At 43.1% G+C, this 24,710-nt stretch overlaps 1 protein-coding gene across 1 annotated transcript in view; it reads left to right on the top strand.

Annotated features, from left to right (window-relative positions):
- GPLD1 (glycosylphosphatidylinositol specific phospholipase D1) overlaps positions 1-24,710 on the top strand; it is a 44,439-nt gene that overhangs the window by 11,262 nt on the left and 8,467 nt on the right. Inside the window, exons 6-18 of the mRNA XM_090039482.1 lie at positions 71-119; positions 1,212-1,266; positions 7,958-8,065; positions 10,315-10,342; positions 10,805-10,944; positions 12,024-12,089; positions 14,844-14,961; positions 16,061-16,200; positions 17,655-17,841; positions 19,614-19,724; positions 20,999-21,073; positions 21,921-22,077; positions 24,335-24,476. Of these exons, the coding sequence (XP_089895608.1) occupies positions 71-119; positions 1,212-1,266; positions 7,958-8,065; positions 10,315-10,342; positions 10,805-10,944; positions 12,024-12,089; positions 14,844-14,961; positions 16,061-16,200; positions 17,655-17,841; positions 19,614-19,724; positions 20,999-21,073; positions 21,921-22,077; positions 24,335-24,476 (1,376 nt within the window). The remainder of the gene's footprint in view (positions 1-70; positions 120-1,211; positions 1,267-7,957; positions 8,066-10,314; positions 10,343-10,804; positions 10,945-12,023; positions 12,090-14,843; positions 14,962-16,060; positions 16,201-17,654; positions 17,842-19,613; positions 19,725-20,998; positions 21,074-21,920; positions 22,078-24,334; positions 24,477-24,710) is intronic.

The following is a 24,710-nucleotide window of genomic DNA, read 5'->3' as shown; positions in this document are numbered from 1 at the left end:
TTGTACTGAAGGGTGAGCAAAATTGACTTATTTATTTTATACATTAAATATTTTTTTCCATTTCCCACAGATTGATTTTCATGGCTCATACTCAGAAGCTCATCAAGTTGGTGATTTTGGTAATATTTATATTTTCTGATTCTAAATCAGTGAGGTCTTTCTCCTTCTGCAATAACTGATTTATTGCATAGGCCAGTTTTGGGTGGTGAGTCTGGCCCTATGTACAATGACCAGGAGCAAGAAATAAGCCACATGGATCTTGTGCTGTGCCCCTGCCCCCGTCTTGCAAGCTCTGGGAAAGAAGCTGTGTACATGGTGGCTGAGAGTAGGATTAATAACAGTGGCTCCATGCAGCACTATAGAGTCTCTGGGTAGCAGTGTAGTTGTTGTAAACTAAGGTAGTCTTTGTTCTTCACACTGGGTGCTTCTACATGTGCGCATTTACTGCACAGTAACCAAAATTACCGACCAGTGTGAGCTCACATCTACACATGCACACCTGTACTGTGCAGTAAATATGGTGACTTATGTTGACTTGAGCATAAATTTAATACCTGCATCATGCCCAATTAATGCCCAATTAGTTCTTGCACAGTAACACATGTGTAGACACCTTACTGCACAGTAACACTGTGTCTGTGCTGACTTGGGACTAATTTTAGTTCCAAGTCAGTTCACACACACAGTATTAATGCGCTTTAACGCCTGACATGCCAGCCTATTCATGCTTACTGTGCAGTAACTTGCTGTGCAGTAAATTTAAGCTGGCGTAAATACATGTGTAGACCCACCCTCTATTGGGTATTTTGGCTCTTTTTGGCAACAGGTTCTGACTGGCCAGATTGTGAATAAAGCTACCTTTGCCCTTTCATCATGTCTGCACTTCTGAGAACATATATTAGAGAATTTGACCACTCTTATTCAAAGGCACAGAAGAATTTCAAAGTTAGACTGAGTAGCTTCCCTGACTTTAAATAACATGATGTTTTTATCATGTTCTGGAAATTCAGGATGCATATTATCGTCTCTCTTCTAAGTATATATTCTGTGAGAAACACTCAGACACCTAAAATGCAATTCAGAGGTATTAACACACAATGTAGTTATATGCAATATTGCTAATACTCGTTGATGTATGTTTTTGTTACAAGAAATGGAGTCTTTGTGCTATCAAGTAGGAAAACTGCAATTTTTTTTCCCTCTATCCTCAGGAGGAGATGTATTGAGCCAGTTTGAACTGGATTTCAGTTATCTGGAAGCAGACTGGTAAGATAAATGTATTTAGTAGGTGTTAGCTTCTTGAATAATACTATTTTTGTGCACATATGACATGCTTTAGATAATGATTTCACTATGTTCTAATCTAATAACACATTGTTTTATTGTATAATCAAGAGGCCCCAAATGAGATCAGGCCTTTGCTGATTGATATGCACATAGTAAGAAGCAGTCACTGCCTGGCAAACATAGTAAAGGACTGGAGAAAAGGAAGAAGTATTCTCATTGTATACATCAGCAACTGAGGTAGAGAGATAAAGTTATTTATCTTAGTAATATAGTAAACCTATAACTAATATAATTAAAAAATATATTGCTGGAGTGTCCCAGCAATTTCTTAAATAACTCAATGGCTGTCTCTGATTTAGGGGTTCTTCTGTTTAATTTTTGCTTTGGTTCCTTTATAATAGTGTGATGCTTTATTAGCTTTTTTCCTGGAAATAAAAATCTGTAGTTGTTAGTATTTATATTTCTTTCACTGTGCAATGAATTATAAAGTAGTTGGTTATTAATTATTTTTGTCCCATAAATGAAAAATTACTAAATCCTCCTGGGGGAAGGCAGTCCCAGCTGCAGCCAGCCTACCAGTGGCATGCCGCAGATGGGCATGTGCCACACCCTGAGAGTCCCCTCAGGGTCTGTGCCCCCACCCCCACCCCAGCACCTCAGAGGTCTCCACCCAGACAAAGCCCATGGTTCTGGGCTCCATGCAGACAGAGCCTCTGGCTCTTGGCTGTGGGAGCTGCCTGTCACTTTTTCCGGCTCTGGGGCCTGGAAGCATGGCCACCTCCCCTTGTAAGGTCTGCTCCCTTTGGGGGTCTCTGGCACGCCAGCTGGAGGAGCTCCAGGCTGCAGTCCAAAGACTGCATGCTATCAGGGACTGTGAACAGGAGATCGACTCCTACTGCCAGGCCCTTCTCCCCTGGGAGATGGAGGGAAGCTGAGCAACCCTTGTAAAGCCAGCAGGCCAAGGCACTTAAGGGAACCCACCCCTGCCCCAGCCCTGGAGTGAGCTGTGGGCAAGGCAAGGGCCCCCCAAGGGACACTTGCCTGCCTGTACACAAATGGCAGGAGCTAGGGGAATAAACAGGAGGAACTTGTCTTCGTGCTTAACACAAATAATTATGATAGTTTCATAGTTTCATAGTTGGTAGGGCCAGAAGGGACCTGAGCAGATCATCAAGTCCAACCCCCTGCTGTGGCAGGAAAGAGTACTGGGGTCAAACAACCCCAGTAAGGTGTTCGTCTAGCCTCCTCTTAAAGACCCCCAGGGTAGGTGCCAGCACGACTTCTCTTGGAAGTTGGTTCCAGATCCTAGCTGCCCTGACCGTGAAGTAGCACCTCGTGATGTCTAGTCTGAATCTACCCTCTGCCAGCTTGTGACTGTTATTTCTAGTCACTCCTGGTAGTGCTCGGGGGAAAAGGGACTCCCCCAATGCCTGCTGATCCCCTCTGACTAGTTTGTAACAGGCCACTAGATCCCCCCTCAGCCTTCTCTTGTGGAGGCTGAATAGGCTTAGGTCCTGTAGCCTCGCCTCATAGGTCCTGCCCTGCTGCCCACTGATCATGTGAGTGGCCCTCCTCTGGACCCTCTCCATGTTATCCACATCCCTCTTGAAGTGTGGCAGTACTCCAGCTGGATGCAGTACTCCAGCTGTGGCATGACCAGTGCCGCATAGAGGGGGAGTATCACCTCCCTGGACCTGCTTGAGATGCATCTGTGGATGCATGACAAGGTACGGTTGGCCTTCCTGACTGCATCCCCACATTGTTGCCCCATGTTCATTTTGGCATCAGTGATGACTCCAAGATCCTTTTCTGCCTTTGTACTGATGAGAAGGGAGTTCCCCAGCCTGTGGGTATGCTGCTGGTCCTTCCTCCCTAGGTGCAGCACCTTGCACTTGTCAGTGTTGAAACCCATCCTATTCTCATCTGCCCACCCCTGTAACATGTCTAGGTCCGATTGCAGCCTTCTAGTGTGTCCACTTTCCCCCACATCTTAGTGTTGTCTATGAATTTGAACAGGGTGCTTTTTACCCCCTTATCCAAGTCTCTGATGAAGATGTTGAACAGTGCAGGCCTGAGGACCGAGCCCTGTGGAACCCCACTGCCCACATCCCTCCAGGTCAAATAGGACCCGTCTACCACCACTCTCTGGCTGTGGCCCTCCAGCCATTTAGTGACCCAGTTGACTGTGTAGGTGTCAACAACACAGTCCCCTAGTTTTTTAATGAGAACGGGGTGAGAGATAGTGTCAAAGGCCTTCCTAAAGTCTAGAAATACTATGTCCATGGCTACCCCTGCGTCTAAGGATTTTGTGACCTGATCAGAGAAAGCCACCAGGTTGGTCTGACAGGACCTGCCTCTAATGAACCCGTGTTGGTTGCCCCTAAGCATAACCTCCCCTGCTGGCCTCTTGTGGACATGCGCCAGGATAATTGTCTCAAAAAGCTTACCCAGGATCGAGGTACAACTAACTGGCCTAGAGCTTCCTGGGTCCTCCTTCCTCCCTTTTTTGAAAATGGAAACCACATTGGCTCATTTCCAGTCCTCTGGCACAACACCAGAGCACCATGAGTACTCATAAAACCATGCCAGGGGTCCCACAATGACCTCTGCTAATATCCTCAGCACTCTGGGGTGGAGATTGTCTGGACCAGCTGATTTAAATACGTCCAGTCCTGCCAGAAGTTCCCTGACTAGATCCTCACTGACTCTAGGCCTGGGTGCGCCTCCTCTGGGGCCTACAGGGGTTTCGGGGGGAGGGGGGGTGACCCAGTTCCTGCTCAGGAAAATGGAGGCAAAGAAGTTGTTAAATAGGTTAGATTTCCTAGCATGTCTTGCAGAGGCCCCATGTTACTCTGTACCTTCTTTTTTACCCACTGTGTATTTAAAAAAGGACTTCTTATTGTCCTTGGTCCGGGTAGCTAGTCCCAGTTCCATCTCCACCTAGACCTTCCTGACTGCCTTCCTGCAGCCCCGAGCAACTGAGGTATAGTCCTCCCTGGTGATGGCCCCTTCCTTCCATTGGGTGTATGCCTCCTTTTTAGCTAGGAGACATTCCTGTATGCTTTTGGTGAGCCATAGGGGCTTTTGCGCCCTCTTGCCCCCCTTGATCCATGTTGGGATTACCTCCCTTTGGGCTTGGAGGATTGTCTCCTTAAGGAACAACCACTCTTCTTGGACACCCGACTCCTCTCCCCTCTGGAACCTCAGTGCCTCCCCGCCTATTCTCCTTACCTCATTGAAGTCCACCCTCCTGAAATCCAGGGCTGCTGCCTTGCTGCAGGCCTTTGCCACCTTGCGCTGTCATAGGGATAACGGAGACCTGGTGGGACTCCACACAGGTATAGATGGCTGTACCCTGTACAGGAGTGATTGAGTGGACAAAAGGGGTGGGGGAAAGCTATGTCAAGGAAAGCTATGTGTCCTTGCAAGCTGACATTGGCGCCCAGGGTAGACGACTAGAGACCCCCTGGGTTAAAAGCCATGGGGAACATGGTGCAGGGGACACAATGGTGGGAGCCTACTACAGACCTCCAACCCAGGATCAAGAGCTTGACCAGGAGTTCGCCAGGGAATTGGCTAAGGCCGCATGCTCCCAGTGCATGGTTGTCATGGGAGACTTCAACTATCCAGACATCTTGTGGGAAGAGCGCTCAGCCAAATCCAAGTGGTCACAAAGCTTTCTCTTGTTCTCTATCTGATGCAAGAAGTCAATGAGCTGACGACAGGTAAAGCTCTGCTCGACCTGGTTCTGGCAATTGGGGATGACCTAATCAGTGACCTAATGATCGAAGGGAAGCTGGGTGACAATGACCATGAGCTGATCACCTTCACCATCTGCCGTAAAGCTGACAAGTCAGTCATCAATACAGAAGTCCTCAACTTCAGGAAATCTGACTTTGACAAGCTAAGGAGGCTCATCAGGGAGGCCCTAAAGGGCCACAACACGAAGGGGAGGGGAGTTCAGGACAAGCGGTTGCTGTTCAAGGGAGTGATCCTGGAAGTGCAAGCAAAGTCTATCCCGTCTCGGAGGAAAGGCAGCAAAAGGGCACAGCAGCCCCCTTGGCTCTCCAGGGAACTAGCGGACCTCCTGCACCTAAAAAGAAAGACCTACAAAGGATGGAGAACTGGAACCACTGCCAAGAAGGAATACTCTGCTCTGGTCTGGACCTGTGAGGACCAAACCAGGAAAGCCAAGGCTGTGATGGAAATCCAACTAACTGCAAATATCAAGGACAATAAAAAGTCCTTTTTCAGATATGTGGGGAGCCGGACAAAAAGCAAGGGCAACATTGGATCCCTGCTAAACCAGATGGGACAACTGACAACTGATGCCCAGGAAAAAGCCAACTTGCTAAATGGGTACTTTGCATTGGTCTTTCAGGAATCCTATGGTTTGCCCCTGCCCACTACGGGACAGGGAGGCCTGGGTGAGGGAGATTCCATACCTTCCATCAATGCTGACCTTGTGAAGGGACACCTTGAGAGGCTGGATACCTTCAAGTCAACTGGCCCTGACAGTTTACACCCCAGGGTACTCAAGGAGCTGGCTAGCATCATAGCCCAGCCCCTAGCACAGATCTTTGAGAACTTCTGGTGCTCTGGTGAAATGCCTGATGACTGGAAGAAGGCCAATGTGGTGCCTATCTTAAGAAAGGGAGGAAAGTGGATCCAGAAAACTATAGGCCCATCAGCCTGACCTCTATCCCAGGGAAGGTCTTAGGAAAGATTATAAAAGAGACCATTCTTCACAGACTGGCTGATGGCAACATCCTGGGGGATAGCCAGCATGGGTTTGTTGTGGGTAGGTCTTGTTTGACCAATCTCATTTCCTTCTACAACCAGGTGACCTTTCACCTGGACAAAGGAGAAGAGACTGATGTCATATATCTTGACTTCAAAAAGCCTTCAATGTGGTATCCCATGATCACCTCTTAGTAAAATTGGCCAGATGCGGCCTCGGTCACACCATGATCCACTGGCTGGGGAATTAGCTCCATGATAGGACCCAGAGGGTGGTGGTTGATGGAAGTCAATCATCATGGTGCCCTGTGACCAGGGCTCTGTCCTTGGGCCAATACTGTTTAACATCTTCATTACTGATGTGGATATTGGTATCAGAAGCAGACTAGCCGAGGTTGCCGATCACACCAAACTCTGGGGTAAAGTGTCCACACCTGAAGACAGGCGGTGATCCAGGCTGACCTCGACAGGCTCACGAAATGGGCGGATGAGAACCTGATGGTGTTTAACACTGAAAAATGCAAGGTTCTCCACCTTGGAAAGAAAAACCTGCAGCATCCTTATAGGCTTGGCAGTGCTACGCTGGCTAGCACTACAGACGAAAAGGACTTGGGGTCATGATTGACCACAAGTTGAACACAAGCCTGCAATGTGATACTGTGGCTAGTAAAGCAAGCAAAACACTTCCTTGCATCCACAGATGCTTCTCAAGTAAATCCCAGGACGTCATCCTCCTATTGTATTCAGCTTTGGTGAGGCTGCAGCTGGAGTACTGAGTCCAGTTTTGGGCTCCGCAATTCAAAAAGGATGTGGAAAAGCTTGAGAGGGTTTAGAGGAGAGCCATACGCATGATCAGAGATCAGGAAAGCAGACCTTATGAAGAGAGGCTGGGAGCCATGGGATTCTTCAGGCTGGAAAAGCGCAGGCTCAGGGGTGATCTGGTGGCCACATATAAGTTAATCAGGGGTGCTTACCAGGATCTGGGGGAACATCTGTTCACCAGAGCACTCCAAGGGATGACAAGGTTGAACGGTCACAAACTTCTCCAAGACCATTTCAGTAAAGAACTTCTTTACTGTCTGAGCCCCCAAGGTCTGGAATAGATTGCCACTGGAGGTGGTTCAAGAACCTACTCTGAACGCCTTCATAAGACATCTGGATGTTTATCTTGCTGGGATCCTGTGATCCCAGCTGACTTCCTGCCCCTGGGGCAGGGGGCTGGATTTGATGATCTTCTGAGGTCCCTTCCAGCCCTAATGTCTATGAAATCTATGAAATCAAGCTCTGAAAATAATAGCAAAAGGAAGCGCCCTTAAAAAAAATAAACAATGCATTGTGAATCGTAAGTAATACATCAAGTTTAAAACTGATTATTTTGATGCTGTTTTAGATTTTTTTGGATGTCTTTCTTGTCACTTATGAGATGCATGTAAAAATGGTCCCTGATTTTTTGAGTCTAATTCTCTTTAAGCAGGCTGCAGTTTCAGCTCACCATTTAAGCCATGTCATAGGGCTGTGCAGATGGTAGAGTATAATGCCTGTATGAGTTCTGAATAAGCTGATCCCAGAAGGCAAGGAATAGACTGAGCACAAAGTTATAGTGGAGGGCACAATTAAAGACTGTACAACTCTACTGGTCAAGAAACCTGTGAAGGAGGTGTGACATTCTACCAGCAACGGCTGTGAAAGAATTACACTTCAACCTTGTGGGCTGGTTCTGGGGTTGAGAAGGTGGATTGTGTCCCCTTGCCACAGATACAGACAGCAAATTAAAACCCTGCTACAGTGAACTTCATTATTTTTACTCCTACTATTCCTATGCACTTTGATAATGTAAAGCACTATTATGTTAGTTTCTATTTATACAAAATTGATTGTTTACTAAATTAAATAGGAAATTCTCATTATAATACCTCTGTCTTGCTTTTAGGTATATACCTGTCAAAGACCTGATAGCCATCTATCAGGAATATTATGGTAAAGAAATTGTAACTGAAGGCACAGTTATTGACTGCACTTACCTGCAGTTTCTTGAATTGTAAGTCTGCCTGAGTTTTGAACTTCTATTCACAAAACATAGTTTCATAGTTTCATAGTTTGTAGGGCCGGAAGGGACCTGAGCAGATCATAAAGTCCGACCCCCTGCCATGGCAGGAAAGAGTACTGGGGTCAAACGACCCCAGCAAGGTGTTCATTTAGCCTCCTCTTAAAGACCCCCTGGGTAGGAGCAAGCACTACTTCTCTTGGAAGCTGGTTCCAGATCCTAGCTGCCCTGACAGTGAAGTAGCACCTCCTGATATCTAGCCTAAATCTACCCTCTGCCAGCTTGTGACCGTTATTTCTAGTCACTCCTGGTAATGCTTGGGGGAACAGGGACTCCCCCAATGCCTGCTGGTCCCCTCTGACTAGTTTGTAACAGGCCACTAGATCCCCCCTCAGCCTTCTCTTGTGGAGGCTGAATAGGCTTAGGTCCTGTAGCCTCGCCTCATAGGTCCTGCCCTGCTGCCCCCGATCATGTGAGTGGCCCTCCTCTGGACCCTCTCCATGTTATCCACATCCCTCTTGAAGTGCGGCAGTACTCCAGCTGGATGCAGTACTCCAGCTGTGGCCTGACAAGTGCTGCATAGAGGGGGAGGATCACCTCCTTGGACTTGTTTGAGATGCATCTGTGGATGCATGACAAGGTGTGATTGGCCTTCCTGACCGCATCCCCACACTGCTGGCCCATGTTCATCTTGGAGTCAATGATGACTCCAAGATCCTTTTCTGCCTCTGCACTGACAAGAAGGGAGTTCCCCAGCCTGTAGGTATGGTGCTGGTTCTTCCTCCCCAGGTGCATCACCTTGCACTTGTCAGTGTTGAATCCCATCCTATTCTCATCCGCCCACCCCTGTAATGTGTCTAGGTCCGATTGTAGCCTATTCCTCCCTTCAAGTGTGCCCACATCCCCCCACATCTTATTGTCATCAGCAAATTTGAACAGGATGATTTTTACCCCCTTGTCCAAGTCACTGATGAAGATGTTGAACAGTGTGGGCCCTGCTGGACCCCATAGCCCACATCCCTCCAGGTCAAATAGGACCCGTCTACCACCACTCTCCGGGTGCGGCCCTCAAGCCATTTAGTGACCCAGTTGACTGTGTAGGTGTCGACAACACAGTCCCCTAGTTTTTTAATGAGAACAGGGTGAGAGATAGTGTTGAAGGCCTTCTGAAAGTTCAGAAAGACTATGTCCACTGCTACCCCTGCATCTAAGGATTTCATGACCTGGTCATAGAAGGCTACCAGGTTGGTTTGACAGGACTTGCCTTTAATGAACCCATGTTGGTTGCCCCTAAGCATAATCTCCCCTGCTGGCCTCTTGTGGACATGTGCTGGAATAATTCTCTCAAAAAGCTTACCCAGGATGGAGGTGAGACTAACTGGCCTATAGTTTCCCGGGTCCTTCTTCCTCCCTTTTTTGAAAATGGGAACCACATTGGTCCTCTTCCAGTCTTCTGGCACCACACCAGAGCACCACAAGTGCTCATAAAGCCGTGCCAGGGGTCCCGCAATGACCTCAGCTAATTCCCTCAGCACTCTGGGGTGGAGATCATCAGGACCAGCTGATTTATACATCCAGTCCTTCCAGAAGTTCCCTGACTAGATCCTCACTGACCCTTGGCCTATGTGCGCCTCCCCTGGGGCCTGAGGGGGGCCTAGTAGGGGGGCTGATCCGGTCTCTGCTCAGGAAATTGGGGGCAAAGAAGTTGTTAATATAAGGAGGAAAAGTATAATGATTCTTACTGTAAACTGCTGAAATCAGTACAAACCCCTGGTTTTGGTTCAGGATGTAATACAAATTTGGATCATTCTCGGGGCATCATGGTAATTACATTTATGCATACAACAAAGGCTCTAACTTAACATGAAGTAGCAATAAGGAAGAAAATGGACCTTTGAATTAAAAGTAACTAAACTCTGTTAATATCTACTTTTTAAAATCTTGAGGGTGGCAATAACTGTTTTCCAAACAGTTAATTACTAATAGTGCTGAGGAGTTGCAGCCCACTGGGGGAAATGCATAATAAAGTAAAACCACTACTTCTGATATTACATATCTTTTTATGCTGCATTAACAGTCACCAGGGAAATCTCTCAGTGTTGGCTTCCTTAATGTCTGCTGTGTATACTAGTGTATTATGTGCAAAGGATGACAGGGGTTTTGATTTGGGGTATTTAAATCATATTTTTTCACGAAGCACTTTTATCTGAGAAAAATCTTTTTTTTTGTTTTTTTTTTTGCAGATATGGAGAAAAACTTGCTGTTGCTAAGGTAATTAATTACCTTGCAGCCTACAATAAAATATTAATGTTGAGACACTGTCGGCTTGTCTACACATGCACAGTTACTGCACAGTAACCAGCATTACTGCTGACTGTTAATACAGTAACTAAAAATTACTGTGCAGTATGGGTGGTGTCTACATGTACTGTGCACTAAATATAGTGACTTATGCCAACCTGGACGTAAATTTGATACCTGCATCATGCAGTTAATTAATGTGCAGTAACACATGTGTAGATGCCTTACTGCACAGTAACACTATGTGTGTGGACAGATTTGGGACTAACTTTAGTCCCAAGTCACTTCACATACAACATTATTGTGCTTTAATGCCTGAACAGAAAGAAACTGGCCTAAACCCTCTTACTGTGAATATATTTAATGCACAGTAAATGCATGTGTAGATATGCCCACTGATCCTTCTCATTGAATGTTTCTTTTGTCTGTTAGCTCTTCCCAACATATGCTGGCAAATCTCCATTTTTGGTGGAGAAGTTCCATGAGTATTTCCTTGGAGGAATGGATGATATGGCATTTTGGTCAAATAACATTTTTCAGCTAACAAGCCATATGTTAGAAGCTGGGACTAGGTGAGATGGTGTTTTTGCCTGTCTATACTATGATGGACTACAAACCTATGGTACGAGCAGATGAGTTTCTTTGCAGAAGTATGATATTGAAGTTCTGATGTGTATAGTTGTTCATGTAGAAATGGGTCCTGTCCCAGAATTAGTCAGAATTTGAAGTTTTTACTTATGCAAATAGCCCTATTTTAATCAGACTAGTGGCCCAATCCAGCTCCTGCTACAGATCATCAGTGAGTTGAAACAAGAATTAAAATGAGCCCCAAGACTTTAAAAAAATTTAAAGTCAAGTTTGTATTTAGCTGGTACTACTTTTATAAAACACTTGTCTTTTACCAGTATAATGTAAAGCTTTAACCATAGTCCTGTGCACTTCATAACACCAGCTATGGAGTAGTGGCTAAATGGGTAATTTTACTGCAACTATATTGGAAAATACGTTTGAAATTGCATATGACTTAAGCTGCTCTGTTCTATCTGTAGTGGATCCAGAATATGCAAAGGTGGTGCAGTGGTGACAGCAAGCTCATTGCATATGCATCTGTCAGCTGAGATTGGAGCTTTTGGCAGGGGAAGGGGATGACTGCATCACTGTACCTCCCTGAATCCATGGCTGTGGTTTATGTTCCAAAAGTGTCACATTATTTAAAAACACTCTAATAGGATTAGCAGGACATTAGTGTGATATTGAGTTGATATTAGTGTGATATTATAGTTATATAATAAGGTGTTATGGTAGTGTAAGAGTGCTATTGTAGCCATGATGGTCCAGAAATTATCCCAGAGGCAAGGATTTCTTAGGCAGTTGGTTCAATAAAAGATCTCACTGTAAGAAATTTTGCCTCTTCAGTAAAAACATGTGACATTCTAAATCTATGGATTCTAAATACTTCAACAGCGTATTAAAACAAATATCAAAGGGCTTTCTAAGGATTATAATGATGACCTAATTTTGAATGAGCTTGGACTTTGGAGAGAGATTATGTTTTGTACCAGAAAAATCAGAAGGGATGAAAGTTTCTCTTAGTTTAACTTCTGTTAAATAAATATTCAGAAGACATATTGTATTTTGAATATTTCATCAGTGGCTGCTTCATGCCTGAGAACCCGCTATTCATAGACTGCAACAGGAGGCACAGACAGAGCTACAGGTAAGTATAATCGCATACCTTCTCCCTTCTTGGTTAACACAAAGAAGCCTTTCTGTGCTTGCCTACATGAACTAGCATGAAACCAATTTTGTGGAACGCAAGAGGTAGGTGGTCCCCCTCACACCTGTTCAATGGCTGGCTTCCTCCTTCTGTGAGTAAATATAATTCTCACTGAACTGAAATTGCAACAAATCATATCTGTTGTACCAGGGAGATAAGAGTTAGTGGAATTTGATCATAAGGATTTAGCTTCTTCTCCAAAGACTACAGTCTAATCTAGGCATACTCTTATTCCAGGAATTTATTATTTTAATTTAAAACCCACAACCATGCTTTCAGTATAGCTAGGAAATTACTTTTATCAGCCTAAATATCTGAAGCTTTTGGTATGCTGTTCTTTTCAGTTCACACTTTGCATCTCATCCCTGCTGGAACAATGCAATAGCATGTGGCCATATCACAACAGACTGGGGAGAGATAATAAACAGGAGTGTAACAGAAAAACAAATTGGCAGAGAAGTGGAAGAGTGCCAGCAAACAGAAGTGGTGAGAAAAATAGAGAGGAGGCAGGATGGTAGGGGTAGAGGACTTGCCTCTGAGCACTTCCAGTTTGAGCCTAAAAATCTTTCCACTTTCACTAAAAAGCAAACAATATGCTATGCAGAAACTAAAAAATCCCTGGCACAGATCTTTGAGAGTTCTTGGCACTCTGGTGAAGTGCCCGATGATTAGAAGAGAGCTAATGTTGTGCCTATCTTCAAAAAAGGGAGGAAAGTAGATCTGGCAAACTACAGACCCATCAGCCTGACCTTTATCTTGGGGAAAGTCTTGGAAAAGATTATCAAGGAGGCCATCCTTGAGAAACTAGCTGAAGGCAATATCCTGAGGGATACCCAGCATGGGTTTGTTGTGGGTAGGTTTTGCTTGACTAAACTTATTTCCTTTTATGACCAAGTGACTTAGCACCTGGACAAAGGGGAAGAGATCAACGTCATATACCTCGACTTTAAAAAAGCCTTTGATCTAATACCTCCATGATCATCTCTTGGTTAAACTGGCAAACGAAGCCCTTGACATCACCGTGATCCACTGGCTGGGGAACTGGCTCCGCGGTAGGACCCAGAGGGTGGTGGTCAATGGGAACCAATCATCTTGGTGTGCTGTGACCAGTGGGGTCCCACAAGGCTCTGTCCTAGGACCTATCCTGTTTAACATCTTCATCAATGATGTGGACATTGGTGTCAGAAGCGGACTGGCCAAGTTCGCCGATGACACCAAACTCTGGGGTAAAGCATCCACACCTGAGGGTAGGAGGGTGATCTAGGCAGATTTGGATAGACTCATGAAATGGGCAGATGAGAACCTGATGGTGTTCAACACTGAAAAATGCTAGGTTCTCCACCTTGGGAGAAAAAACCTACACCATGCTTATAGGCTCGGTAGTACTATGCTGGTTAGTACTACAGATGAAAGAGACTTGGGGGTCATGGTTGACCACAAGATGGACATGAGCCTTCAGTGTGATGCTGTGGCTAGTAAAGGGAGCAAAACACTGGCTTGTATCCATAGATGCTTCTCAAGCATATCCCGGGACGTCATTCTCCCACTGTACTCAGCCTTGGTGGGGCTGCAGCTGGAGTACTGCGTCCAGTTTTGGCTCCACAATTCAACAAGGATGTGGAGAAGCTTGAGAGGGTACAGAGGAGAGCCACACGTGTGATCAGAGGTCAGGAAAACAGACCTTATGATGACAGGTTGAGAACAATGGGGCTATTCAGCCTGGAAAAGCGCAGGCTCAGGGGTGATCTGGTGGCCACCTATAAGTTTATCAGGGGTGCTCATCAGTATCTGGAGGAATGACTGTTCACCAGAGCCCCCCAAGGGATGACAAGATCGAACAGTCACAAACTCCACTGTGACCGGTTCAGGCTGGACATAAGAAAGAACTTCTTCACTGTCCAAGCCCCCAAGGTTTGGAACAGACTGCCACTGGAGGCGGTTCAAGCACGCACTTTGAACACCTTCAGGACACATTTGAATGCTTATCTTGCTGGGATCCTGTGATCCCTGGTGACTTCCTGCCCCTAGGGCAGGGAGTTGAACTTGATGATCCTCTGGGGTCTCTTCTATCCCAAATGTCTATGAAATCTATGAAATAAAAAAGACTGGAGACTGGAGCTAGATATGGTTATACATTTCACATTCTGGAGGAGTTCCTACTTTAATTCTATCATTTTCTTATGGCCTATTTTAAACTAGTGAAGACTACCTTTGGCTGTTTTGAATCCTAGAAACTCTTGCCTTCAGATATGCTATATGTACCTTTACCTAATATTCCATTGAAGTCTATCGGGTTGCAAAGAATGTGAATCAAAGCAGAATTTAGTCCAATATGTTGCTAAGGTACATACCTCATTATCTATACGAAAATAGTAAAATATTAATGTTGAGAAACTAATTACTTCCTCAGATTTACTAGTTTGAGAAAGCTGCAATTCAAGGGAAGTGGAGAATATTTGAGAAGGGTATGTAAAGTGATAACATATAATATATCAAAATAGATGTACAGTCAGGAAAATATTTCATTATATAGAGATTACTATTAATACAGGATATAACATGAGCTTTTACTTCTATTATATATTGTCCTGGCATAAAATATCCAAACCATTCATTAAATTGCATTTAAGGGTATTTACATTAAGGTCCCCTCAAGGAAAATGTCAATCTGTTACTGCCTCTTTATCTCAACAGAATTAAACAGTCCAAAAATGAACACCAAGAGAACATGACATCTTCACTTGCAAAAAATGTTGATAATAATATAAACTATACTGAGAGAGGAGTTTATTTCAAGCAAACTTGGGCAACAGTAAGTCTTTCTAGGTAACTAGTGAAAAGCAGATACATGTACAAAATTTGTCTCTGCCATAAATGGTTGTAGTTCCTTAGTCTATAGAGTGGGACAGAGTTTCTACTGGAAAGGTGTAAACAACCATTATTTAATCTGTATTTATTGGGACATATTAAAGATGAAAATAATGTATATTTTGCTCTTTATGGTGAGGTGACAGTGAGCGTATTTTGCAATATAAATGAGTGTATATGGTGCAATATGGTGAGTGTATTTTGCAGTATAAAAATGGGACTGTATATCTTAGCACTCATTTTTCACAGCATAAGCTATTCATTCTCAGGTGTCAAGACAGCTTACACAAAGGACAATAGTGAATGATTGGCCAGTTATGCTCTGGGTCAAGTTTCTAACTCTATCAGAAGTAATACTGGGCCCCCAGCACATACCACATTTAAAATGTGATTGATGTGTTAATCACACCATAGCTAGTAACAGTGTTGCATGTGCTGTTGATTAATGGTGCCATAAACTGGCAAACCAGTCACAAAGATATTCCACAAAATATGTGGAACATCTTTGTGACTCATTTGTTTGGTACTGTAATTTGAATGTAGCATGCCCATACTGAGGTTGACAGTCAGCATGAGCATTTTTTACAGGTCCTGGCACATGGGGACACTGGGATCAGGGAGCCTCTCCCTGATATTGGGGTCCCTAGTAAGGGGATGTCTAAAGTGCTTTGCCTTTGAAGTGCAAGGTATTTTAAAGTGCTTTGCCATGCAGCCCCTGTGGAGGCTGCAGGAAAAGGCAGGAAATGTTGCCGAGCATGGGGATTGCCAAGTTATTTTGATTGTCAGCATTGGCATGGCAGGAGGCATGATTATTGGGATTGGGGATTAGATCCAATTGCACCATTAACTGAATGTCTGCCAACCCCTTAGGGTCTAATCCAAAGTCCACTGAAGTCTGAGTTATGATTGCATTGACATGACTGAGCTATGGACCAAATTGTTGTTGTTATATAGAAGTATGGAAAATACACTTTGTATGTATATGTGCACAAGCTTCTGTATTTTATACCTCCATATCTTTTGTAACAATTTCTTTCTTTCAGAATTCCCTCCATTTTATAAATGGAGCTTTTGCAACAAATGTCCGAAAAGTGCTAGCAGTCACACATCAAGATGCTTCTAACCATGTCACCAAACCCACAGCCTTCTACTTCCTAAAATCACCTTATGCTAGGCTTGGATGGTTGGTACCATTTTCTTTCTCCTCTCCATCTCCTCCTTATGTGGCTATTTTGTGGAACAATTGAAGTATTAAATCTTTGTTCTTTGGAGAGAGTTTAAATGTAGCATTATAGGCAAAATTCACCAGTAGTGTAAGTACCGGCTGAATAGTATGCTTTGGCTGGGCACTGCTGAAGTGCATTGAGATATGAAGACTTTGGGCTTTGGCTGCATCAGTACTGATAGGGTCATTATTAAAGTTTGGTCTAAACCAATATCTTGATACCAGATAAAGACAGTCTTTGGGAAAAGGTTAGGCATAAAAGAGAACTTTATGGTTAGCGTCTGTTGGATGAACAAGGGTAGTGAGAATCTGCTTCTACTCAAAAATCAGGAAAAATTGAATCCAGTTTTCAGTCTGGTTCTGAACACCATGGCTGGCCTGGGACCATAGTTACCATCTCATCACCATTTGACAGCTTATAAGGAATGGATTGGTTATCTCAGTTCAATTGCTGATGATGCTAATTGGCATTCACCATAGCAGGTTTTGTAGACAATGGATTGAATCTGTGTGGAGAACAACGTCTATCCACCCTCCTCTCCAGGAGAGGATCCATCTTGATTGTATCAGATACATAATGGAAGTGAAATGGAATACATTTGTGCTGCTGTTCTTTTTGCTGTATCTGCTCTGGATAGAAAAACAATGACTTAATTTTCCAGGGATGCTAATTGCCACCTTTACAGCTACTAAATTAACTTGACAAATAAATGCCTGTTTGTTCTTGGCCCAGGATTTGAATTACAACTTGACTCTTCTTAAGATTTGAAAATCATAACCTGGGGGGGGGTCTGCAAAAAAAACTGGGCTGCCCATCACAATGCCCTAATAAAATTGGAGACCCCCCCCAGGTTATGATGTTTAAATCTTACAGGGGCTCCCTTGTCTCTTATGGGGGGCTCACCCCCGAGTGCCTCCATAATTCGAACCCTGTCTTTCCCTGACCACTTGCATTCTAGAAGCTCCATCAAGCAACTGAGGTTATTGTTTCTGTGACTTTACCAAGTCCCATGAATAGATCAGAACTTGACCTAGACTAGAACCCATTTGTATCTTGTGTATTTCCATGGCAAATGAAAACAGCAGCTTTTCATGCTCCTTTCCTTAGTTGCTGCTTGGTGATATGGAAGTGCTATAAGTCAATAAATAGAAAAGCAGTTTCTGATGATCACAGATCTCCCTGAGTATCACAGCCAAATTAATGGAAATTGACCCTCAGAGCCTGATTTGTTTTGCTCAAGAGAACAGCTTTCACTTTCAAGAACATATATGTAACTTGAAAAAATGGTGTATAAAGTTACAGGGAAATATTGTGCAGAAAGGGGATCTGTTGACCTTGAAATGTGAATATTGCTGTTTGCTGAAGGTTCTGGCAGAAGGGTAACTGGTACCATGTTCTTACTGGCAAACAGGGCGATGATCTCAGCTGATTTAAACCAGGATGGATATGAGGATCTAGTGGTTGGAGCACCAGGATACAGCAGATTGGGCTGGGTGCAGATAGGACGGGTGTACATAATTTACAGTAAACAATCAGGTTTGCCTCCAGTAAACATGAACCTGAACAAGGTAGCGGATCAAGTGCTGGAGGGTCATCAGGTAAGGAGTTAAGACACTTGTTGTTTGAAACTTTTTGGACTTGTATTTTGTGATCAGATGCTTTGGTTGATCACCAATTCCATTGACTTCTTGTGCAAGTTATGCATAGTTATGGTTAGGAACCTACTCAGTTTGCAATTTTGCAGATTTTGTGGAGATTGCAAAATTGGGCATCATTTGTCAAACTGGGCAATTTCTGTGAAATCCACAAAAAACCAAACAAACCCCAAACAAAAAATAAAACGCTGGCTCTCCAGTGGGAGCCAACTGTCCTCATGACTGCTGCAGCCCAGCCACACAGCCTGCTGAGGAGAAAGGAGGGAGGAGGGCTGCTGGCACGAAAGGGAGCAGCCAAGATGGCTCTTCTTGCCCCTTGCTGATGATTGTTTGAGAGGGCTGCCTTCCCCTCTCCCCCAATCAGCAGCCAGGGGCAGGGCCACATGACAGACAGCTCTCTCAGCCAGTCAGTTGTGAGGGGGCAGGGCTGCATGATGGACAGCCTCTTTGGCCAATCAGCAGTGAGGATGTGGGGGGACTGTACAATGGACAGCCCTCTCAACCAATCAGTGGCGAGGGGGTGGGGCCACTAGGGCCCTTCAGCCAATCAGAGGCGTAGGAGGTCCATTGCATTAAGCTTGTGAAAAAGACAGTCACTCCTGTGATCCGCCTGTGAATATTGGTTGCCTTCCTCCTTGATTTGGGTAGGTCCCTAGTTATGGTTTCTGAAATGTCTCTCCTATTCAACAGGATGCTGTGTCCATTTAAAGAAAAACTACCTTTGCTTTTATTATTCTTGCAATTTAAATAAAGATTTACTTTATTCTTAAAGGTTTACTCTATTCTTCCACCAAACAAATGAACACTGATACTTTTCTATGAGACTGACATGAAGTCTAGTGTGTGTGATATCATCTGCATATCTGTGGCCATTGCATCTCTGGGTTGAAAACTGCCTTTCACTGCTTTTTTATATGCAGCAGAACTATTTGTGCTCTGAATGTGAATTTGGAGGGCACAGTGTCTATTCTTCTAATGCTGAGGCCTGCATTTTGAGAGTGCCATATATGTTTATGATGGACAGGGAATCTCTCACCTACCTATAAAGAAAAAAAGACTCCTTATAGATTAGTATTGCCACAAGATGTAGAACAGAATAGGAATTCCCAGGTAGTTTTAGTCCCTTTGTTTTAAAGAAATGGTAATCCCCCTCTGCATTCAATCCCCAAACTCCTTTGGTCACATGAGCCTATTAATTGGTTCCCATTAGCACTTTTTAAATTGAAAATCTAACTTGCCACATGTTTCTGTGAAAATGGTGACAGGATGGTGATGCTGAATTGAGAGTGAGCAGCTGAACTAGGAATAAAGAGTCATTTAATTTGCAATAGAAGTCATGCTGTATTGTAAATGTCTTTTATTAATCAGTGGAAGAGATGCATAGGACATACTAGTATGTACCTTATATATATAGAATTGTTTCTAATTCATATATTTGTAAGATATGGGAGGACTCACAGCTATTCTTTTATCAATGATTTTGTGAGTGTACAGACATAGGGACAGTAGGTATCCTAAACATCATCAGTGGTAAATGAAACTTGAGGAGCTTGCTCAGGAGTGTCATACAAAATTGGACCAGACAGTTGAGACCTAATACCTTATGCTGTAATTCTCCTACAGCCTCTAAGCAAAACAGTTCACTATCACATGTCCCCACTTTGTGTATTGGTACATCTACACAGGACAATCTCCTAATCCATCTGATTTTTCAGCCTTCAGGCAGGTTTGGTTCTGCTGTATCAGTGCTGGACTTCAATGAGGATGGAGTTCCCGATCTTGCGGTGGGTGCACCCTCTGTAGGGTCACAGCTTCTCACTTACAAAGTAAGAACCCATTTATTTAAAATAATCTGTTCTTTTTTTTTACCCTGAGCAATAGCATTAGAGTGAGAACTTTTGGTATCCTTCAGAGCGAATAAGGCAGGCAGCATTTCACCAGTGATTCTCATTTGTGCCTTGCATTGTAAATGTAGTTGATAATCCTCAGGTATACTGATTAATTGGATGGGCAGCTCTTTGCACATACATTTCTATAATCATAAGGGCTGCAAATTAGACCACAACATAGCAGCACTGAGATGATGAACAGATGAATCTTCATAAAATTCTTACATATTCACTGCATTTATTTGTTTAATAAAATGCTGGGTCATTGAGTCCAGTCCTGTGCACAGGCACTCACACCATATACACAATATAATATGAAAGTATCATTGGTGTGTCTGAGCACATCAAACTAGATGATTTTTTGACTGAAGGCCAACTTCATTTGCCACTAGTATCTTTGTCATGGCTGCTACACATATATATGTTACTGTTGGCTTGGATTGTGAATACAGGCAACCCCTGCTTAATGTTGATTCACTTGTACTATTTTGCTGTAACGTTCATTTGAAATTGACACCTGATTTCACAAGGCATTCAGTGAGTTTTATTATAACGCCCGTGGTCGCCATCTTGGGTCATCAAATACTTTCAGTTTTGCTTAATGCTTGGTTTTTCAGGAACCAATTAAGAGCGCTAAGCGGCAGTTGCCTGTATTACCTTACCAAACCTCAGTTCAGATTTTCAGATTTGACTGGCTATAGATCCTCACACTATAGCCTATGTAGGCTTGCAAATTTAGAAAAATGCAAGATGGTACAGCACTACCTGTATTGAAAAAAGATAAATCCCAGTAAAGTTTAAAATAAATAAATGTAGCTATATTACTTGTCTATAATTGATTGAGTACTGTACAAAATTCTGGGTTATTTTTGGTGAAAATACGATATCAAGCCTTGGTTCAGGAACCAATCCCCCATTTATAACATTGTTTCCTATCGGAAAATCGGTTTCAAGTTACAAAGTTTCGACTTAAGACGCAGCTTCCAGGAACCAATTGTGTAATAAGTCCAAGGACTGCCTGTATTACATTTTATTTTTAAGTTTGGGGAAGAAGAGATGACATGCTGTGAAATCTATAAGAAGAAATGAAATCTTTTATTAATAGTCGTTACAGAGTTCATCGCTTTGCTAATTTATATTGTCTGTAAAGTTCATACTGGACCTTTGTATATAAGTTCTCACAAAGCGCTGGCTTTTTTTTTACTGTATAGGGTGCTGTGTATATATATTTTGGAACTGAAGGAAAAGGCTTCTCATCTCGGCCCAACATCACCATAACTTGCCAGGTATGTTTACCAGTAAGAAGGGCAATCCAAGAGCACAGAAACAGAAAGGGAGGGATAGATTACTGTACCATAACTGCTCCTTTTCAAGTGGTCATACTTTGACAGGCTAATCTCCAGAGGATACCTGTGAGAAAAAACAGTCAGATTTGAATTACTTGGGGCCCTTGGCTGTCTGCTGCAATAGAAGAGAAACATGACACCATTAATGTAAAAAAAGGAAGTATTGACAGTTATTGTCTCTATTAGAGGTTATTGTCTCTATTAGAGTCTTGTTTGTGAGGGTGTTGCTAAAATAAGTTATCCCTTCAATTTTTTCAGGACCAGTTATTTAATTTTACTCCTACCACCCACTTTGGGCCAGTATTCCAAAGTTCAGTTGCAGAGCGGGCAAGGATAGTTTATCTGCACTGCTACTCTGGAGCGTCCATTATTGGGGTGACCATAGAGACATTGCTGTCTTCTGCTACTCTTATCTTTGAGTCCCATCCTACTCACTATGAGTAGGTGTGTCAAACTCAGACCCTGTAATTAAAAAGTAATAGTTTTTGGATACTAGTTGTAAATGGCTAGTATACAAAGAAATGCTGGTTTTATGAATCTAATTTGTCTATTTGAGGTGAGGGATGGCCACATTTTACATGTTCACATGCAGTTAATCCAGAATAGCGGGATGGGGGACTAGGGAAAGAACACTCTCCCCTTAAAGAAATATGTCTGATCTAGGATAGGCAAAATGACTCTTTAAAAGAAACATCAGACCTAATACAATATATGGCAATAAAGCAGTAATCTGATTTAGAGGGCTGCCTTCCACTTCAAGCTTTGATTGGGATACCACCTCTTGCAGTATACCTACTGTAACCTTGGCTGGTCTCTGCTGGCTGCTGACATTGATGGGGATGGAAGATCTGATCTGGTGGCCAGTTCTCCTTATGCACCCGGTGGTGGGAAGCAGAGAGGATTTGTGGTTGCATTTTATTCCTACTTCAACAGGAGCAATCAAGGTGATATTTACTGAGCAAATTACCATTTCCATGTTCCGTGTCTGCAGTGTGTATTTTAATTGATGCCTTTATTTCCCTTCAAATTCTCCACTATGTAAAACATGAACAATCTACTAATTGCCCTAGACTCTTCGAAGGCTTATGTACAATAGTGTCAAACACCCTGAAAGCAAAGAAAGAGCATAAAATATTTTCAAGTATTACCTTAACTGGATACCTACTGACCTGCTGAGGAAAATTTAAGATTAAATTATTCCTGTCTCTATGAGACTAGTTAACAAAAATCATTCTAGTAATGCTGTGATATTGTAAATGCCTTGAATAGTAAGCAGTCAATTTAGATGCACTTCAATTTCGTAGTATGATTTTCAGTTATAAGGTTAGTGCATCTAGTTCCAAAATCAAGGTAGATAGCACCATGCATCATATGCATTAAAATCTGAGGAAAGTCCAGTGATTCCCTAAAATGTCATCAGTCCTTCTATAGGAATGTAAGCCCACAAAAACATGAGCATGTTTATAATTTACTTAGGTAAATAGTGCTAATATATGCAATCATTTGGCTATAAAACAAAAATGAATAGCTAGTTACATGTAAGTGATGTGTAGCAATGAGGAGGGATGGTCAAACCACCAGGAAGGGTTTGACTGGACTTCCTCTCGGTTTGGTAATGGCACAAAAACATTTTGGAAGATGACTGGCTTTTATTATACTAGTTGCACCGTCTTGTGACTGAAGGGGAATTGCAAGTGAACACAACTACTAACTAATGGGTAAGAGTGAAGCAGGATTAATTATTGTGGAGAGGGAGAAAAGGAGGCCAGACCAAGGAAATAGTGGTATGGATGTGTGGAGATGCAAAACATCACCAGCCGAGGTTTTGATTTAGGCAAAAACCAGGTCCATCTGTAACAAAATCAGCATGTGTGAGGTTTTTGATAAATGGCACTAATTTTGATCCACTTCTGTTTCAAATAAAGATGGAACAGTCTTGGGAGTTGCTTTGACATTTGCAAAAACTTGTCAGCCAGAGTTTTAGTTTGTAAAACTAAAACCTCAAAGGAGTGACTTTAGTTTATAACCCCAAAGAGTTATGGTTTTAGGTAAATGGTTTTTGTTTTGTCCTGTTTCTGATGAAAATCTTTCAGTTTGTTTAGACTGGTACAATGCAATTTAAGTATGTGCTTCTAGGAGGTGAAAGCATTCTACAGGTGCTTGTTTAGATCAGGGATATTTAAGATGTAGCTTGGGGCCAGATCTGGCCCATGGAGCCCAATCATTCAGCCTGCAGTGCTGGCTGTGGGTCTCGGATTGGACCTGCGTGCCACATGTAGCACAGCCCAGACTGGTCCTGCATGCAATATGCACTAGATCTACATGCTGCATATGGTACAGTCTGGCGCACACTGCACAGGGCTAGTCCAAGATGTGCTGCATGTGCTGCGTGGGGTCAGTCTGTGGGCCTGATCCAGCCTGTTGGACTGGCTCCATGCCTCTCATCTTCTCTGTGGGATCTGACGAGTTTGATACTCCAGGTTAGGGTGACCCAGCTGAATTCACTGAATAAATCATTTGCCACTAAATGCTTACTGAAAATTGCTTTGCCACCAAACTAATGCTACAGTGAGGTTTGTTTTTTTTTTTTTAACCAAATTCAAAGGGTATTGGGTGAAGAGGAGGGATAACTGCTTGACAGTAACTCTTCTGTATTGTGCATCCATTCCTATCTCACAGGTAGTGGAGGCTAGACTGTGTTAGCTTAGCCCTATCTTGCTTTTCAGTTTCTGTGGCATGGAAGTGAACACACTGGGCATGTCTACATGGCGTTGTACAGTGACATTGTTACTGCGCTGTGCTTTAGTACTTTCTTTTGGAAGTCCTAAAACATGGTGCAGTAACCACTCACACTGTAATAACCTACCTGTGTGTAGACCCACGTGCTCACTACATCTTCATAGCACGCCATCTAGTTATGTAGCACATTGCTGTCACCGTAGGATGATGTGTAGATGCACCGACTAAGGAGCAGCTAACACATGGTAACCTCACTCCACTCCTGTAATTTATATAACTTGTTTGTTTGTTCGCACTCACGATATGTGATAATTTAGTGGTAACTGGTACCATAGCATAGGAAGAGAGACTTGGTCAAAACAGAAGACTCTTGAAAGAGCTATATATTCAGGAAGCTAATAATCAGTTTTCTGTCCTGGTAAATATTGAGACTTAACATTTACCTCATGTATGGTCTGTCAGGACTGCTGTCGGTAGAGGACGCTGACTGGATGGTGAAGGGGGAAAAGAACTATGCCTGGTTTGGATATTCACTTGACAGACACCAGATGGAGAACATGACCTTACTGTTGATTGGTAGCCCTACCTGGAAGCACTGTATTAGGTGTGTTTCTTGTGACTATGACACAAATCCCTTCTCAAATTTTTTTTCAATTAAAGTCTACTACTATTCTGTTACTATAGAGTAATATTGTTTTGATAAATTTATTGGGGAACTCTTATTTTGGAGGATTATATACCCTGCTCAGAGTATTTCAGATTAATATAGTATTTTTGGTTCTCTTATCCTTCATTTCCCTTGGTAAAATTGGTCTTTGTCTTTTCCTTAGAAAGAAAC

Source organism: Crocodylus siamensis, chromosome 3 (assembly GCF_052110815.1).
Source record: "Crocodylus siamensis isolate JL-2025a chromosome 3, ASM5211081v1, whole genome shotgun sequence".
Classification (NCBI taxonomy): Eukaryota; Metazoa; Chordata; order Crocodylia; family Crocodylidae; genus Crocodylus; species Crocodylus siamensis.
This window is presented reverse-complemented; position numbering and strand designations above follow the sequence as displayed.